The following is a 17,953-nucleotide window of genomic DNA, read 5'->3' on the forward strand; positions in this document are numbered from 1 at the left end:
CAAATTACCTATAGTAAAAAAAATATTACTAAGAGTATTATTAAGAAAGTAAATTGCAAAAAAAAAATAAAAAAAAAAAAAATTTTTTTTTCCAATAATTATTAGTCGGTCGTTACTTCCTTTGCTAATTATTAGTATTATTAAGAAAAACTCTAACTAGGACTAACAGGATGTTGGAAGAATTATTAAAAAGGAGCCTCTTATAATGTTATTTAGAGACGTCTGTTACAGCCAAACATCCATGTGGACCACCTGACACCTTGAGCAACTACTCCAAAATTGAATAGAAATTTTCATTCAAACAGGCTTGCTAAACCCTGTTTTGACCCTGTTCTCAGACCCGGGGTTCCCTCTATGGATGGTACAGTAGAGGTAGTGTACTTAGTAAGGTGTAGGTACCTTACCTTAGGCTACGGTTTGTCAATCTTGCCTGCCCGGCGGCCCCATATAACTTGCCGTTGCATTCCATCGTGCTTCGCGCAGCCCCGCTTGCTCGGATGACGCATTACAGCAAGCAGAGTAGCAATGCATGGAAGCATCTTCGATAAAGTTTCTATCGCTTCAAGTTGCTCTTGATGTTCTTTTCACTGTGGGTATTCCTTTACACATGTACCCTATTCTAAAGAACAGCAACCTGCTATGGTAGTATGAGCCGTCAGGTCCTTCTAGTGTAGTGTAAATGATGAGTTCGTTCCTCTATCGCGAAGCGGGGAAAATATGTTGTGTGAGGAGGAAAGCTTGTGGAAGTAATCCAACTTGACAAAACCGAATATAGGTACTCATTCTAAGGCGATATCACATCGACGCTTAAACAATGACCCCAAACTTAACAGCAAGCAGGACAATTTGCCGGTCAGAAGACTTATATAAGTCCTGTCATCAAAAGCTTTGGCACCGGGCAGCGTAAGGTTTGAATGTATGCATATATCTCAGCTATACGTTATGAAGGATATGCCCCAGCCTACCTCCGAACTTGACAGAATTACCCTCTCAAAGCCTTCTACCTGTGTGCATTTGTTGTCCCTCTGTGGCGGCTTTCTTACCTCAGTAAGCTCAGCCGGCCTTCACGTCCGGTCCTTCAGTCGTGTTCAAGGCTAAAGGAGTGCGTTACTAGGTAGCTTCCATCTGTCTACTTGTCGCCTTGTCTACTTTCCTCACATCTCGTTTGTTTATTCTATTTTCACAGAAAAAGTTCTCGCTCACTGCCAAAATAAAACAAAAAGCCAAAAAAGATAAACCGCTATGTTGTTGTTAGACCTCTGTCCATGTCGCAACGATAATGAAAAGGTGATGAGAGCTACTACCCTTGTACCCTTTACTGTCCATTCTCGGATCGGGCTCGGATCGGTCTCGGGGCCATCCCATGTATGTAGCTAGCTAGTGTAGTTGACGGCAGGTTCATTACACGGGTAACTTACCCGGTACGGTTTTGTACATTTCAGGCTTGGTGTTACTCTGAACTCATCATGTTAGTTGTTCTAGCTTTAGTGTCGTAATATACGTACTCACGGGCTGAAATCGATTCATCGTATCACTGTCTAAAATGTCGTGGACAGCATACTGAGGAAGGGCGCTTACTGCATAGACTTGGAAGGAAGTTCGATGGACATTTTGTGAAATAATCCATGATGATTCCACTGGCATGAACCATGGGATAATGCGATCTTCATGCCAGCTATGAACATGTTGAGCGCTTTGTGTAAGTCAAGCTAAATTGTAGGGTATCGAAATCCACAGACTTAGCTGCGCAACATTAGGCTGTGATCACGTCCTCTCCTGCTATGCCAAGTAATTCTGAACAGAGGACAATAAAGCGGCGCAACAATGACGCAAAGCGGTGGACATCTCGACTTCATCAACAACGGGGCTGATAAGGCGCCGGAGACAACAATCGTAACGCAGAGGGGAATCATTATTCAAGATGGCTTTACCAAATGCATTAGAGTAATCCAACCAATCGACCAGATCGCCCGTTCACTTCAACTGGCGCAGAATTTCCGTCAAGAAGTCCTCAAAACTCAGCGTGATGTACCCATCGCGATCATCATCGTACTTCTTGAACACATCCGTCATGCGCTTCAGGCTGATGCAAGCCTGCACAAAGAGATCGAAGCTCATGACGCCGTCGCCGCGCTTGTCGTACGTGCGAAAGAGAAGCTCGACAAAGCGCGGGCTGAGCCGGTAGCGAAACGCCACCAGTGCGTTGTTGAACTCGTCCAAGCTGATGTTGCCAGACTTGTCCATGTCGAAGCGATCGAACAGCGTCCGCCAGGAGGCCAAGAAGGACCAGAGCCCGCAAAACTCCTCAAACCCGATGGTACCGCTGCGGTCGCTGTCGAACATGCGGATCATCATGCGGACGGTGTGCGGGTCAAAGGCAGTCCAGTCCCCGTTGACGAGCGCCGCGGAGAGTTCTCGTTCGGAGAGCTGGCCGGTACCTGGAGAAAAGGCACGCGGGGCGGTTAGGATGCAGTTATGTATGAGAGGGGGGTGGGTATGCCAGCGGAGCACTCACCATCCTTATCGACGGCCCTGAATAGGGGTAGAAGAGTCGGGTCGGCGCCATCGCGGGTCGTCGGGCTCGGGGGCGGTCGCGAAGAGACCGGGGGGAGGTTATGATGAGCGGGCCGGCTGCCGGTCGCCGAGGGAGGCGGGCTCATGCCGTAGCGGTCTGGTGGTGGTCCTTGCTGCATTCTCGGTGATAGTCGGTGCGGGTCTGCTGAGCCGGAAGCGTAGTGGTTCTGAGTGTATGCGTTTTGATGATATGCGTTCTGATTGTATGTGTTTTGACGCTGGGGATCGTACGTGTTCTGGCGCTGGTCGAAGCCGGTGTTGCGATGTTCGACGGGGCGGGGAGGTGGTGGTTTCGTCTCGTAGCGCGCTGTGGTAGGAGACTGCTGAGGCGGAGCCGGTGAAGTGCCTTGCTGTGAACCGGAGATGGGATATTAGCATGCGACCCAGCTAGACGCCATCTCGTCGCGTTGAAGCTGGAGAGAATTAGGTTGCTCACTCTTGGTTCCGGCTCGGCGAATCTTGGGAGCAGAATGTCAGCAGGCGATCAGTTTACACGTTTACAGGCTAAGAAGGAGCTGTATGATTTGGCGACGGGTGCGGGGCTCTCCGTGCTTCTCCAGGGGATATGCAGTGTAGGGGGAGGTATACGCGGGATAGGTCGCGGGAAAAAGGGCATACACACCTGGGGAGCTCGTCCGGGTTGTAGGATCTGTTGTAGGCCATGGCTGTGTCAATCAAGAGCTTGCAAGTTGTTGCCTTCAATATCGCCGGTCGCCGTCGCAAACAAGGTCAGGATGAGTTGTCGGGCCAAGGCGGGGGAGTCGGGATGCGGAGATGGTGAAGGGAGGATTGACGGGACAGCAAAGGAGAGCGTCGAGGAGAGACACCGGCTGGTGAGGGTATCTAGTGTAATGTAGGTTGGTAGTAGGGAAAAAGACTGGAAAGGAGTAAAGGAGTCGGTGATGGGTAGAGTAGGTCGCTGGATCAGACCCCGTTTCTAGGTTACAGAAAAGCAGTGAGATTAACTTATTTTCCTAGACACCTACCTACCTTATCCACGTATGAGGTATGGGGATGTACTGGGCAATCCGTAATTTAGGTAGTTACGTGCCCAATCGCCTCAGCCGCAACGCCAGACCGCAACCGCAATGTTGATTCAGAGACTAGAGTGCTTCACGGTTCAGGGTACAAAGTATCAGAATCCGAGAGGGAAGGAAGAGCGGAAGGATCTCGGATTCGTTCTGGAGGATCCGAGTCTGTCGGTCGGGAAAAGGCACGAGCTTCTGAGAGCTCAACTTTCCCCTTCTCAAATCCTCCAATTTAGTTCCATTCCACAATTCCACATGGGTCCGTTGACCCGTTCAACGTGGTCCAACGCTATCGTGCCTCATCGGGCTAGTTGAGGGTCCTCTGTGGAGTTTGCTCGTTGTGCGGTGTATTCCGTCCGTATTGTGTGTGATCCGCACTTGAATTCGTAACATCGAGGAGGCCAAGACGACTGGGCGTTGCTTGGAGCGTCTTGTCTTGGGTGTCGGTAGCAGTCTCGTCTGTCTGTATGGTGGCCAGATGTTCCTATAGGCATGATGCGGTGAAATGTTACCAACTCTCAATTGGCCATGAGAATCGTATCGGAGCTGGATTTGCTATCGGGCATGAAGCCATGACATTTCAAGGACATAAACTCTATTGTGGTTGTTCATGCATTGTAGTCTAAACGCTCTTTTTACCACCAGCCCAGCAGGGCGGTGCTACACCGGAACCGCGAATTTTGGCCGGAAGATTGTTGTTTACAGGCGTCGAGGTGTTCGGAGCCGCGCAACTTCCGAACTCTACGTTTCATGAAGCGGGTGCCTGCCCATCAAGACACAGAAATACCTCACTGAAGTGCTGGCGGTGGGAATGATATCAATGCATGCCGCGCGAGCCGGTGTTGTTTGCCTAGATATGGACAGTGTCCTTCAAACACTATAGTAACCGGCCTAATATTATCGCTGGATCACGGATGAGATCTGAAGATGCGATATTGGAAAGTGCATACAATTGTTAGTGACGGAGCTTCAAATGCATGCATTTGGGCGCGGAACACTGTAGCGGCTTTCATCTCGCTAACACACTCTGTGGGCTATCTATCTAGAATGTCCTGAAACACTGCTATTCCCCTAACCCTCGGAATTCATTTTGTCTGGTTTGCGAAACACACAACTCCGAAGGTTCCCTTTACTTGTGGACTGGCTCTCCTACAAATACCTAACCATATGTTAACACCAAAGAGTTTAATAACAGAAATTTCTGAGGGCTGGGTATAGACTGTTCGTCTCGTTAACCCTTTTGTAAATTTTGCTTACCTATCTTACAACTTGCTTCAAAGCGGAAAGCAAAGAAATGTCGGCCCAAGAACCTCCAAGCAAGCAAGATGAGTTCTGGATATTTGGCTACGGGTAAACCGCCTCATTGACCATACCGCCTTTACACTCCGGAAGTCTCATTCTAGTCACGGCAGCTAACCGACCCTTACAGAAGTTTGATCTGGAAGCCGCCGCCGCATTTTGGTACATACCTCTACACCTTTCCCCTTGTCGTTTCACAAGACGGAGGCGTTGTTCTGTTCGAACATGTCCGGTCCCCATCTCGAAACCCCCAACTCACATAGGTCTTATTCGTCGACCTTGGCGTTCTGATGGCGTCTAGATACAGACTGACCGAGTATCAAACATTGTCTAGATAGAAGAATCCCCGGCTGGGTCGAAGGCTACGTACGCCGGTTCTGGCAGGTATGTCCCGGCTGGAGTATTTCCACTTCATGGTTTCTCTCGGTGCATAGGAGTAACTTTCGGTTGTGTCTTCACACGTGCTTTGAATGCTAACTGCCCGTCTGTAGGCGAGGTAAATATTCTCATTAGTACTCGGACAACTAGAATCTCTAATTGTGTCCTTGAAAGTGCAATTCTCCCCCATCTTCCCGCTCAAGTGATAAGACATTCAGATCCCGGAGCACTTACCCTACACAAACCTCGCCTTTAACCCTTTGATCTCCATCTCGTCACAAGCCCGTTTTTGATCTTCCAAAACCATTTCATCTGACCGCTAACCCTTCCTCTCTCTGTTCCCCCCGAGTAGTGAAGACCACCGTGGCACGCCCTCCGCACCCGGCCGCGTCGTCACCCTGATCGAGCGCTCCTACTGGGCCTCGCTTGCCGATCGCCACGACTCGGCGCCCGCCAAGGTCTGGGGCGTGGCCTACCGAATCAAGGCCGACCGCGTCGCCGAAGTCAAGGAGTACCTCGACATCCGGGAGATTAACGGGTATACGATTCACTGGACCCCGTTCCATCCAGCCTCCGACGTAGACCCTGCCTTGCTCCCTCCAGCGCAAAAGGGTCCCATCCAGACCCTGGTTTATATCGGTACGCCCGACAACGCCCAGTTTACGGGACCGCAGGACCCGCAGGAGCTTTCCGAACACATCTATCGGAGCAAAGGGCCGAGCGGTCTGAACCGCGATTATCTGTGGGGGTTAGAGAAGGCCTTAGATGAGCTAAGTCCTGAGAGCAGCGATGAGCACGTGAAGGACCTGTCAAACCGGGTGAGGGCGGTGGCCGCGCGGTATAAGAGTGAAGGAAAGGCCGACCCGACCGACGAGACTGATGCCGCGACCGAGGTGATTGAGGTAAACGGAACAACAGAAGCGACACACGACGAGCACCACCACCACCAGTTCAGAAGAGCTGGCAGCGTAGATGAGCAGGAGGAAACCGAGAAAACATCATAGACGGAAAGAAGTCCGAAGAAGACCCCATAGGGAAGTCCGCAAACCTCTCATTTTCAAAGGACAATATGGGAGGATGCTTTCTCCTCCACCAACCACTCTAGCTTTTTCCCCAGCGCATATCCCCGTTGGCAAGTTTGGCTCTATTAGCCCGCAAATTGCTGTCTTTCGATACCTCGCTCATGCCCATGCCTTACGAGATCATTCAATCATATCGTCGTTACCAGCCACACACAATTTCCTATCCACCCGGTGATTCAGCCTCCATCTCCATCTCATCCACTTGCTCTTGCGCTTCGTCCTCGCCGTCTATGGGAATCAGGATTACAAGCTCCCACGTTTGTCGGGAACGAAGAAGGGGTATTAATCAATGCCAAAGGAAAGTAAAATCGGACGGTATCGGCGGTTCGAGAAGTCGCTCAGCAGCTCTCTGATCCTGGAAAAAGACATGCTGTAGGGTATCGGTTTCTGTTCGTCGGGAGTGACGCACGAGGTGTTCTTCCATGTAACACAAGCTCTGATCGCTGACCTTTAGTCAAGTATCCGCAACGTTGCGTCATGTGCCGCCTGCTAATTCAGGTCGCCGCACTCTCCCATCAAGCTAGCACGAGGTTTGGCGCGAATCGCCGCTTAGTACTGGCCCTGGGGAGGGTACTGCTGGCCCTGCTGGGAGGGGTCGGCAGGGTAGCCGCCATAGGGAGCTGCGTATCCTTTACCTCATCAGTATCAAATTCCCGTTTGGTTTTCTTGGAGATCGGGGTGTCTTGCTTACCCTGCTGCTGGCCACCGTTGTAGCCCTGCTGGGGGTTCTGGCCGTAGCTACGCTGACCGTAGGAGGACTGCTGGTAGCCGCCCTGGCCACCGTACTGCTGGCCGCCGTAACCACCGCCGCCGCCCTGGTAGCCGCCGCCGCCTTGGTAGCCACCACCGCCCTGGTAGCCACCGCCGCCCTGGTAGCCGCCGCGACCACCATAGCCGCCACCGCCGCCGCCCTGACGGAAGCCGCCGCCACCGCCGCCGGCGGCACGGTCAGAGGCCTTGTCAACACGAACTCTGCGACCGTCAAATCTAGTTTGGAGTGTCAGCGTCCGCTCGGTGTTGATCTTCCAAATCGGGGAACTTACTCCTGACCGTCCATGTTGGCAATGGCGTTCTCGGCATCAGCATCGTTGCCGTAACGGACGAAGCCGAAGCCACGGCTGCGACCGGTGTCACGGTCCTTCACGACAACCTGAATAGAGTAAAACAGGCAGATTAGCAATGGGCATTCTAACTTATGGTGTCATTGGCAAGGGCTGACTTGCATGCCGAAGTCGGCAAGCAGGTCTTGTAGTCTGGATGTGGTGATAGAACTTACTGCTTCCTCGACAGCACCGAACTCCTCGAACTTGGCACGGAGCATGTTATCGTCCGTGTTCCACGAGAGGCCTCTGAGAATTGTTAGCTGTGAATGGGACGTGAAAGATGTGCCATGAAGACGCGGCGCATGGAATACACACCCAACGAAGAGTTTAGCCATTTTTGCTGAGGTGATGTAGTATCAAGATTGGTCTGAAAGTCTGCGAAAATAGTTAGACGTCATAATCATGCTGAATGCTTGTGACCAGCAGGGGAGCGCCAATGAGATGCACTCCGCGGTCATGGCTTCTGCTGCCTCGAGCGCAGCTGCCGCACGACTTCATTTGAATGAAGCGCGGTTCCTGCTGAGGCAGCCGTGACCGCGACATGAAGCCACGAGGTGAGGTCAGGTCTTCGCGACTGAATTAAACAATAGCCCTTGACTTGTGCTCGTGACGTTGATGCGATAGAAGTAAAGGTGGGAGTCGCGACTTACGAATGATCGATCTAGGTATGCTTGAATGAGGCACAGATGGGTGAAGACGAGGATGTAGAAGTTTGAGAGAAAGTGCAGGATTGAGCGAGACTCGTGTTCACTTGAAAACTGAAATAAGTAGGTGAAGAAAAAGAAAACCAACAACGCCCCGTAAACAGCGGGGCAAGGTAAATCTGCTGGTCGGTCAAGGCTGGTAGTATTGGAAGATTGCTTGGTAAGGGTGCGCTGGTTGGCGGGATATCCACATCGTCTTATATTGCAGGAGGAACCAAGCAGATCGAAGGAAGGTTCCCCAGCACACAGCCCGCAGGAATTTGCGTCACTCGTCTCTTTATTCAGACTAAAAAGTTCCCTATCTGAAAGGCAGGATAACGTCACGTTGATCGCCTCTTCTTCGTCCCGTGTTTTGGGATGGCGAACATGCTTTCTCCGCCATTCCATCCCCACGAGCCCCAGATAGGCACCTGAAGCCCCGAGAGTCCCAAAAGGCGCCCCGAGACGGGGTTCTTGACGCTAAAAGGACATGTTTCGGCCAGCATGAGGTGGTGAGGGTAGGCGACCATGGTAACCCGTTTAGGCGCCCAAACAACCATCAAACAGAGAAACGTCAACTTCAACAATATGCTCGTGTTTTGGACTGGGGGCTTGGGGGGGTTGGCTGCGCTGAATACGGCTACCTGCCGGCTTGCTCTGTGAAATCCAGATTCTAATCTTGCTGGGGTACGTAGGATAAGTTTCGAAAGCCCTAGATACCCTTCTTGTCTTGCAATCTCACCATTTTGCCCTCTCTACCTCCTTTCCCCCCTCTCGAGTTGATGGGATTCACCAATGTTGCAATCTGCATGGGTTCCTGTAGGAACAGCGCGTCCCTGGCAGCCAGTCGTGGGCACATTTCGTCATCTTTGGCCCCCGCCCTCCCCCTCGATTTTACAATGGGAATGGCGCCCTGCAAGCCTGTCTCGCCGGTGTTTGATCCGAGTCGGAATCCAACAATGATTAAAACATGTTTCCTATCGCTTGGACTGGCCCCAACCGGCTCAGCTCCCTCCCAATATCCCTTGGTTTGTTTTCATCTCAATTCATGAAGCCATCTTGCCGACTGGCAATGACAGATGGCAACCTTTATGGCTATGGCTAGGTCATGCAGGTGAGTATCCACCCAACAAAATCGAGGGGCAAGCACAACCTCATCCCGTCACCAAGGCAGCCTGATTCTGCGGGCCGCGATCCACCAAAAGGGTGGGGAGATCTTATCGATAAAGATTGATGGTTCAACAAAGGGGCCCGGCCCTTGTTTAATCCCTGAACATCGCCAGGTTCCCCCGCTAAACCACATTCAGCCTCAGCACACAAAAGAGGGGTTTCGCAAATGGGACTTTGAGCTGCTGCGGTACACGGCAATTCTGCTGCCCCGATTTCTTGTGATGCAACATGTAGGTGTCGCAAAAAGGCCCCCAAGATTGAGGCCGTGACCGCTCTTGAAGCTAAACAGTAGCATCAGTTGTGACGAAGGGGTTCCGAGTCTTTCGTCTGATGAAGATGAAGAGCGAGATAAGCTGTTTTATGCTAGCTCTGGTAGAAAAAACAACGGTGAGGCTGGATGTAGATGGTGTGTTTAGGTAGCGTAGCAGATCGGGACTGCTGGTACGTACGTGGCATCGGATGAGATCTGGTAAACTGCACTCGTTTGAAGAGAAGATCAACAGGCCATGGCTGTGCCAACGAACACCCTCGAGGCGCTTGTTTTCTTAGTAGTTATGAGATGGAAGATGGCCAGATCATTGCGGTTTGGTCGTCTACAGAACATGGAAGGAGAAAGGAGATGATATTTGAACGTAAGTGATTTCCGGAGGCTATTAGTGCGGTGACGGAGGAATGAATGCTTCAGTCTTTCCAACTGCCTAGTCTGACTCATCTCATCCACCAACTCGTTGCAGTTGTCTTTGGCAGACAGGATATATGAAACGGCAGAGAGCGGACGAACATGATCCCATCCTGCAACACAGACAAATAGATAGACAGACAGACAGGCCTCGAACGAGCTGGCCATCTGGCCATTTCATGTATTCTCGACCTTGCGGGATCACAAGATGCGGTTGCGATCTTTCCGCGTCTCGATTGTGGCCTCCTTTCCGGCTGGATCTGGGCGATATGTGAGGAGTTACAATGGCGAAGTTGTTTTTTTTTTTTTTTTTTTTTTTTTTTTTTTTTTGGTAACTCTTGTTTTCAAAACTTTTTGGGTTTTAAATTATTTTTGTAATTATATTCTTTATGCCGCAGAGGAGGCTCCCTCCAAGCTGTTGATTCTTCGCGTCTGTCACCTTGAGGTCTTGAGGTTCTTCTGTTTGCCGATTTCCTGCAACCTCGCCTCAACGAACATGGGTCCTCAACTGTCGAGTTCCTCAAGTCAAGATACTGTACTATGTATGTATTGATGATTTTGAGACAACTATGATGGTTCGCGGGTCCTCGCTTACTACGCAGAATTCCCTTTGTCCGGGCGATGTGGCCACACTGACACTACGTATCATGAAGAACCTCGATGGCGCGGTGGAAAGTAACATCAACGTCAACAACAACAACCAACGGACCCGCCAGAGAGATCTGGAGGTGGAGGGCTGGGGCCAAAGCCAAGATTTCCTTCCCCGGGCTGTTGCTGGCTGTAACACCCACTTCGGTCTTGTATCCTACTGGCTTATCTGGTCCCAAAATGGGGTCCAACTGTCCTGCATGTGGATGGTTCATCTCGTGGAGTCGCAGATACCCTGCCGTCTCCACCAACAACGTCAACGCCGTTGAGGCGGCGGACATTGTACTGTGCGTATGATACTATCCAGATCTTGCACGCTTCGATAGCGTCGGCTTCCAGTCAAATCAGTCGACGAATCTTGTAAAGAGATTGTACCTGCAGGATGCGACTGTAGTGTACCAGGATTCACGAGGCGTGAAGAGGAACCTTATCTATGAACAAGTGACTGTGATTGGTTTCAGCTAGGGATGTGGACTGCGCAATACATATAAGTAGTGTTCGGGGAGGCAGGCTTCAGCAAAGCTGCCTTCCCTTCCCCGGGCGATGAAAGGCTGGATCGTGGGTTCGGGTTGTGGCTCGTTTAGATGCCGAATACTGGCTTGCACCATAGCCAATAGGTAGGGAGCGACCTTTACTTGAAGTTCGAAGTCTAATTAGTCCAAATGAAGGTGTAATTGCAAAAGAACGGAGAAAAGGGAGTGATAGGCCTTTGGATGTTTGAACTGAGGTAAAGACTTGGAGGAGCTGCAAGTACTTCAACGAAGTGGGAAGTAAGCTTTGGTACTAATGATATCAGATTCAACATAACCTTTCCATTGAAGCCCAAAAATCCGTACGATAACAAGTGAAATCAGTTAGTGAAAGCGGGACTCTGTATGGGGACTACCCGCGAAAGCACCAAAACCCCTACCTAAAACTTTCAGCGTCAACCATCATGCAAGTATATAATAGGGATGGAGGTGACATCTCATTTTACAAATTGTCTAACACTCTAATAGCCATAACTCAAACCATCGCGATGATTCCAAGTTTACGGCACAAGGAAAATGCTCAGAGAACTGACTCGCAAAACGCGAATCAGCATTGGCCCGCTTTTAGACGGGATAAAGGTTCCTTCCTCCAGACCAGTACGCCATGGCCAGGTAAGCACCTTCTCAATCACTATCACCATCCAGTCAGGATGGCGTCTTGGTCGGATAAAACTGCAACTTGGTGTTACAGTAACGACTGAAAGATACTCGTACGAGCTTCATTCGTCCAGTGTCACTGTCACGAAGAGTCCAACATAACTAGGTTGAAGTAAAATACGATATCCACGTACAGGCCGCTTGAAAGTATCAAGAACAGGAAAGAACCATTTGGTGAGACTGGTCATAGTTACATCGTGAGTAGTTCGGCTTCAGAGGGTACAGAGGGCATAGATAGGACACGGTTCTGGATCGTGCTCGCCGTCTTTTTCTCTGGACTTCTACTTGGGGCATCGGTAGTATGCACACGAACACAGGCTTTTCCAGCTCTTCCGTTTACCAACTACAGTAGGATTACAGTCGCCATATTTCATCATCACTCGAGCCTGCGGGCGTCTTCTCTAGTTGTGGTCAACCTGTGACCTATGGATTCCCGTAAATACCATTATCGAGACAAATATCCATACGAACCAGGTCATCCATCGGATCATGACCATCATCGACATGAACGAAGAAGCGATGAATACCATCACACGTCTGCCAGATTGCGTACCAGAGAAGCTCGGCACAATCACCAAGGCGCGTTCGATGTGCCCGCTAGCCAACCTGAGAAGGCGGATTATGTCCACACATGGCTGCAGCGATCACAAGCGAATCGTGCCTGTTCCCCAGAGCCGGTTCCGGGGGACAGACCTCGAAAGGTGTCGCCGCGCGCGCACATGGTCAAGCAGGCTAGTCAAAAGAAGAAGAGAGCACGGTCAGAGTCGCCCGAGCCAGTACACCCAAGAGAGACCCATAGCCCAAATGCTCTTCGGTTTGAAAAGAAATCCCGACACAACACGAGGCTTGACAAATACGAATACAAGCCAGAGGTAGATCGTAACAAGAGACGGAACCAGACCAAAGAACATCGCCGGGAGGACAGTCACGGGTCTTTGGAGGATGTTCAAAGACATACCCGAAGTAAATATCAACATGCGGTGGGTAACTGTCACTACCGTTATTAATAGCGATTTGCTAAAATGGTTCAAATTCCAGCAACGAATGAACGAGCATGACCAACGAACCGACCACGGTACTGCCCGTCGCCAGAGCCCCGAAGCCAGGGAGGTCGAAACTATATCAAGACGCCCTGATCATAGATCAAGAGCGGTGGAGTCAGGACGAAGAAGCCGAAGACAGCAGGCGGAAGCTAAGGAAATGAAGGAGCTGTCTGCGTTCTTTACGGGGAGAGCTGACGGTGAAAAAGCGGAAGCTGAGAAAATACGCTACCGACCTCATCGAGAACAACGCTACGACACTGCTACTGCTAGACATCCGGCTTCAGATATCTGCCAGCGACGAACACATGATTCACCCAGCCCTTCGCTTCTTCCCAGTAGAAGCACTGGCTCTACCAGACAGCCTTCGCCTGCTTCTCTCCGGCCAGACCCCCATGTCTCCTCGTGTGGTGATGATTCAGTTCTTGTTCTCCCAAATCGTCCGAGTAGCAGATCAACTACATATTTCACATGGTCAACAAGTGACAGGGATCCGAATGCTAGGGCGCCAGTGTCCAACGATTCCATTTCAGAGAAACCACGGAAGAGCATTCAGAGATCTGCTCGGAAGCTTGTCCTGCAGGAGCGGGAAATAAAGGGCCCACATGTGGTTTCTGAGGATTTCAAGATCAGACCAGCTTCAAGAGCAAAGCGTCATCCACGGAAATCGATAGTGTACCAGGATGCTCAAGTCCAGACATCTTTTGATGCAGATCCGAATCAAAATCGCCAATACGCAAAAAATCCTATCCCCCAGTATCGAGATTCCGCAATCATGACAGCAGACGACAACAGTAACCTCAAACAACGTGTCTCCATGCTGCCTGCAGAACCATTGCCAACTATGGACAAGAGAACTGTAGATGAGCAGCCCTCATCTAATATAACAGTAACAACGCTACTAGATGTACCACCGCAGCCACAGTTCCAACCTCAACCACAAGCCTGGGTTACCTCTAATGCCGGGGATAGACTCCTTTCTCAGCCGTTTGTGGCAGCGCGTAACTTGTTTGCCCAAGGAGGCTGGCAAACATATCAGGAGCCTTCTTCTAAGCAAGCATCCGGTCGCTATACGAAACTCGTTCCGCCTGAAAGAGTTCGGGCTGTAATGCCTTCGCACCAACTAACCTCTTTACGCCCTGCAGTTGATCAAATTTCAAGGCCTATTTCATGCCCTCCAGCTCAGCTTTTGTATGCTCATACGCAGGGTCCGCCTCGTGAAAGTATGGAAGATTACATCCACAGGATCGAGCAAGAAGCTCTGCAAAGTTCCACCAACAACGAAGAAATGGATGGATTACAGCCCCATGGTCCAGACCTGACTGAAGGTATAGGGCGACAGCAGCTCGGCCATGAATTATGTCCCGAAGGCAATGATATATTTCTTCGGGACACTGCGTGGTACAATCAGCATCAACTTCCAACAGACCCAGCACATATCCAGGTACAGGATCCCGAAGATTTCGACCTAGAGCATTACGGGCAGGGTATAGGGGGTCAAGATACCCGGTTACCGAGACTGTGGGAAGATCCTCGCGAGTTCTGAGATGTGATCTGATCCAGCAGAGAAGCCATCACTCCGGCTTCTGATCCTTCCACTTTGCCTTAATGTTTTCGATATCCATTCCACATTTTGCGGCTTTGGCGACTACCGCCCGAGCCTTTCCAACCACAGGAGCATCAATCATCTTTCCGTCCAAGGTCCAAGCACCTCGACCAGCTGCAGAGGCCTTATCATCGGCAACGAGGATACGAACGTACCACTCAACCTCGGCCTCTGCTGGGGCAAACATTCGCTGGGTCACTTCGACCTGACTAGGGTGGATACACTCTGTTTCAATGCCAAGTATTAGTGAGGAGCACAGTTCCTATAACAAGAGCACCTTCGGTACAAGGAAAGGATATTCAGGAATATGTAACTCACGCTTTCCGTTGAAGCCCATCTCCTTGCCGTTTTGACACTCCTCTTCTAGCTGCTTTACCCCCTCTGGACCCTTGTATGAGGTACAGACAAGGTCAATGGAGCTAGGGAGATCGAATGCTCTGGCAGCAGTTACAATAGCACTTCTGGCGTACAAAAACTCGGCCAAACCTGGCGTTCGCGTAATAGACAGGTCCAACGCAAAATCCTCAGCAGCAAAGATCAGACCACTCAGATACGGTGACGCAGCACATATCGAGCGCAAATCCATGACTGCTCTGGCCGATTCAATCAAGGCAATTAGCTTGAGAGGGCTTGCCGTGGGATCGGAAGAATGTCGTTGTAGAGCAGCATGGCGAATGACATCTGTAACGAAGGACAGATCGCTAGCACTGTTGACCTTGGGGATGACAATGGCGTCAAGGTTTGGGGCGCTTGCGAGAGTGGTCAGATCATCAAGCGCATAGGGGGTCGAGACAGCATTGATGCGTACAGCAAGCTCTCCAATGGAGGCTGGCTTGTTCGAAAGCGAGGACAGGTGGTCGCGCAATTGTGTGCGAGCGGTCTGCTTGTTTGCTGGAGTCACCGAGTCCTCAAGGTCATAGGTGATATTGTCACTAGCCAAGGAGAGTGACTTGGTCATGAACTTCTGAGAAGACGCAGGAACTGGGTCATGCTGAGTTAGCAACTATTGCAGCCATATGACAGGAGGGTTATATCTTGGATAGACCGCACCATATAGGAGCGCCCGACGGAGGACGGAAGAGGTAGCCATGATTTTCAGTCTCAAGTCAACAGGTGAGCTCTGCGGTATGTTTGGATGTTGACGGGATGGAAACTATCTGGGCTCACAAGTATGACCGACTCAGCCACTCATCCACTGCATACACTGCTAACAAAGGCCTGAGAGCATCCTAAACCACTCAGTGAATCACGGTCTGTTTATCGGGAAGAGAGGAGAAAGTCAACAGAAGGATGTTGCTGAGCTCAATAGGGAGTCGAATGGCATGTGACGTAGCACGGGCGCGGAGCTGTAGCTTCGGGCCGCTGTCGGTTGGGGCGCTATGTCACTAACTAGATTTTACCGTCCTCCGACCTCCGTTCTCTGGCTCAATATGCATGGTAACTTTGTCCTCGGAGAACCTCATTTTTGAACAATAGGATAAGAAACCGGGAGGCACGAGGATTGCTTTGACGCAGAAAGACATTGAGTTCCATATCGAAGTAAAGCCTGGTTATTTCAGTTCGTAGGGAGGCTTTGTACGGAAGACCAGCACGGTGTCATTCCCAAGGGGAAACGTGGTTGTAGGTAACGATAGTGCATTAACAGCAATGCTGAGATATGTGGGGAAAAGGTACCTCCCAGGTCCTACCGATTGCCTGCAAAAACTGGGTATTTCAATACTTTGTAGTCCTCCCCACCGGATATTCAGCCGTTAACACACCCTAGCTTGTGTTCGAGACGGTCTGTCAACGCGGAGCTTAGGTGTTCTGACCTGCGCAGTTGCGCATCGTGCAAACGGCTTGACTTCACCTCTCTCCAACTTCACGACGACACCATTGTGACAAAGTACCTTCGAACCCAGTAACAGGTCACCTTCTGATCCTGATGATGGAAGCAACACCGACGCCCGGCTCTTTGAGCTGGCGCTTGAGCTCGCATCCTATTACGCTCCTGACATTCCTCGCTTTTCGATCATGTAGGTGCTCGCAGTCCCTCTTCCTAGCTCCCTTTGTCAGTGTCTCGAGGATTGGATGTAGCCCATTACGGCCATGATGGAGAGGAGAATGGAATCCGGCAGGATGATGGGTAGAAGGTCACGAAGAGAAGACGGATGAGGATGGAGCACCCGATATCTGCTACCAAGACACGCTTGCTAAAACCTGATCGCGAACTACAGCCAGTCTCCTTGTCTACCTTTTTGGCCTCTTATTTACCGACAACCTGTAAGGCGACCCCGTCTGGCCCCTTTAAACCACACCATATCAGATGCTCGACTTGCCCACTTGCTCGCCTATACGGTCGCAAGCGAACGCGAACCCGAGAGTGTTCCCAGCCTTCCACAGCTTTCATCCATCAGAAGAAATCAAAGGATTAGATTGCTAACCACCCCCCCAACCGACCGGCAGTGTCATGATCTTCATCATAACCATCCTCCTCCTCGCCGGCGATTTTTACTACCTGAAGAACATCGCTGGCCGCCGACTCGTGGGCCTGCGTTGGTGGAACGAGGTCGATCCTAACTCGGGCGACTCGCACTGGGTGTTTGAAAGCAGCGAGCCGGGGACCAAGATCATCAACGCGACCGACAGCCGCTTCTTTTGGCTGGCAATCTATGCGCAGCCGCTGCTGTGGGTTGTGCTGGCTATTGTGGCCTTGTTCAGTTTGAAGTTTATTTGGTTGCCTCTTGTTGGTATGTGCCCCTTTCTTTCCCCTCTATGCATCGTACTAGCGCTTGCCAGTTCCCTTGGCTTGCTGGTTGTGCTGCGTGGTTTTAGTGTTGTCAAAAAGGCATTATATGCTAATTGGAGGTTAATGGGCGTGTTGTATAGCTATTGCGTTGGTTCTTACCATTACCAACTCGCTTGCCTTCTCCAGGTGCGACAAGTTCAGCCAGGCTTCCAACATTGCTGGAACCGCGTTCAGCTCAGGCAACATTGCTGGTAACATTGCGAGCAACATGGTTGGCAGGTTCTTCTCGAGGTAGAGAGCAAGCAGGACGAGATTCCCTGAGGTCAGGGAAAAAGTTGTGGCTTTGGATTAGTCTCCGAAGGGACTGTTCTCGTCAGATATCGATAGAGAATTCAGCCCCGAGGATACTTGATGGCCATCCTAGTATTCTCATGGTTTCATGATGTGCATTATGGGTCGGGCTCGAAATTGGTGACAGTATAAGGAACTTTTGCACGACAAATTGCCGATGGTTACCTTCTAGATTCATTGCCAGCAAAAATAGTATGTGAGCAAGACAAGATGTGTGAACTTCAGGGTTCGTTATGTTGTGTCCGGCACAATTACTGTCCATGATTTTCTTGTTTCATACAGATCCTTCGAACATGAAAAATCGGTCATGGCTCTGAGACCACCATTCGGTACGTTCACTCCGTTTTCCTCGTTGCATTCACATTCTCTGAATCGCTCCATAACTGTTCGCAGAAGA

At 50.6% G+C, this 17,953-nt stretch overlaps 7 protein-coding genes across 7 annotated transcripts; 4 read left to right on the plus strand and 3 right to left on the minus strand.

Annotated features, from left to right (window-relative positions):
• Window positions 1-903: 903 nt before the first annotated feature.
• NEUTE1DRAFT_118996 (uncharacterized protein) lies at window positions 904-1,125 on the plus strand (the record flags this gene model as incomplete). Its single annotated transcript, XM_009858240.1, has 1 exon — window positions 904-1,125. The coding sequence occupies one exon, from the start codon at window positions 919-921 to the stop codon at window positions 1,096-1,098; it is 180 nt and encodes a 59-aa protein (XP_009856542.1).
• Window positions 1,126-1,974: 849 nt separating this feature from the next.
• NEUTE1DRAFT_142759 (uncharacterized protein) lies at window positions 1,975-3,237 on the minus strand (the record flags this gene model as incomplete). Its single annotated transcript, XM_009858241.1, has 4 exons — window positions 1,975-2,438; window positions 2,516-2,924; window positions 3,011-3,032; window positions 3,197-3,237. 4 exons carry the CDS (start codon window positions 3,235-3,237, stop codon window positions 1,975-1,977), a joined length of 936 nt encoding a protein of 311 aa, XP_009856543.1.
• Window positions 3,238-4,839: 1,602 nt separating this feature from the next.
• Window positions 4,840-6,966, plus strand: NEUTE1DRAFT_91726 (uncharacterized protein; the record flags this gene model as incomplete). Its single annotated transcript, XM_009858242.1, has 4 exons — window positions 4,840-4,952; window positions 5,032-5,063; window positions 5,236-5,287; window positions 5,629-6,966. The coding sequence occupies 4 exons, from the start codon at window positions 4,897-4,899 to the stop codon at window positions 6,281-6,283; spliced, it is 795 nt and encodes a 264-aa protein (XP_009856544.1).
• A 255-nt stretch (window positions 6,967-7,221) lies between these two features.
• On the minus strand, window positions 7,222-7,709 carry NEUTE1DRAFT_27845 (uncharacterized protein; the record flags this gene model as incomplete). Its single annotated transcript, XM_009856621.1, has 3 exons — window positions 7,222-7,348; window positions 7,405-7,511; window positions 7,638-7,709. Coding segments are annotated over 3 exons (306 nt in total), but the record flags the coding sequence as incomplete, so codon positions are not given.
• Window positions 7,710-11,778: 4,069 nt separating this feature from the next.
• On the plus strand, window positions 11,779-14,193 carry NEUTE1DRAFT_114802 (uncharacterized protein; the record flags this gene model as incomplete). The annotated part of the gene is made up of 6 exons (XM_009858243.1): window positions 11,779-11,786; window positions 11,968-12,028; window positions 12,149-12,179; window positions 12,306-12,811; window positions 12,870-13,976; window positions 14,017-14,193. 6 exons carry the CDS (start codon window positions 11,779-11,781, stop codon window positions 14,191-14,193), a joined length of 1,890 nt encoding a protein of 629 aa, XP_009856545.1.
• Window positions 14,181-15,725, minus strand: NEUTE1DRAFT_150354 (uncharacterized protein; the record flags this gene model as incomplete). The annotated part of the gene is made up of 3 exons (XM_009858244.1): window positions 14,181-14,702; window positions 14,796-15,458; window positions 15,528-15,725. 3 exons carry the CDS (start codon window positions 15,565-15,567, stop codon window positions 14,446-14,448), a joined length of 960 nt encoding a protein of 319 aa, XP_009856546.1.
• A 583-nt stretch (window positions 15,726-16,308) lies between these two features.
• Window positions 16,309-17,724, plus strand: NEUTE1DRAFT_73037 (Golgi apparatus membrane protein tvp-23; the record flags this gene model as incomplete). The annotated part of the gene is made up of 4 exons (XM_009858245.1): window positions 16,309-16,492; window positions 16,694-16,739; window positions 16,923-17,206; window positions 17,346-17,724. The coding sequence occupies 4 exons, from the start codon at window positions 16,402-16,404 to the stop codon at window positions 17,498-17,500; spliced, it is 576 nt and encodes a 191-aa protein (XP_009856547.1).
• Window positions 17,725-17,953: the final 229 nt, after the last annotated feature.

The sequence above is a fragment of the Neurospora tetrasperma genome, assembly GCF_000213175.1.
Source record: "Neurospora tetrasperma FGSC 2508 unplaced genomic scaffold NEUTE1scaffold_81, whole genome shotgun sequence".
Classification (NCBI taxonomy): domain Eukaryota; kingdom Fungi; phylum Ascomycota; class Sordariomycetes; order Sordariales; family Sordariaceae; genus Neurospora; species Neurospora tetrasperma.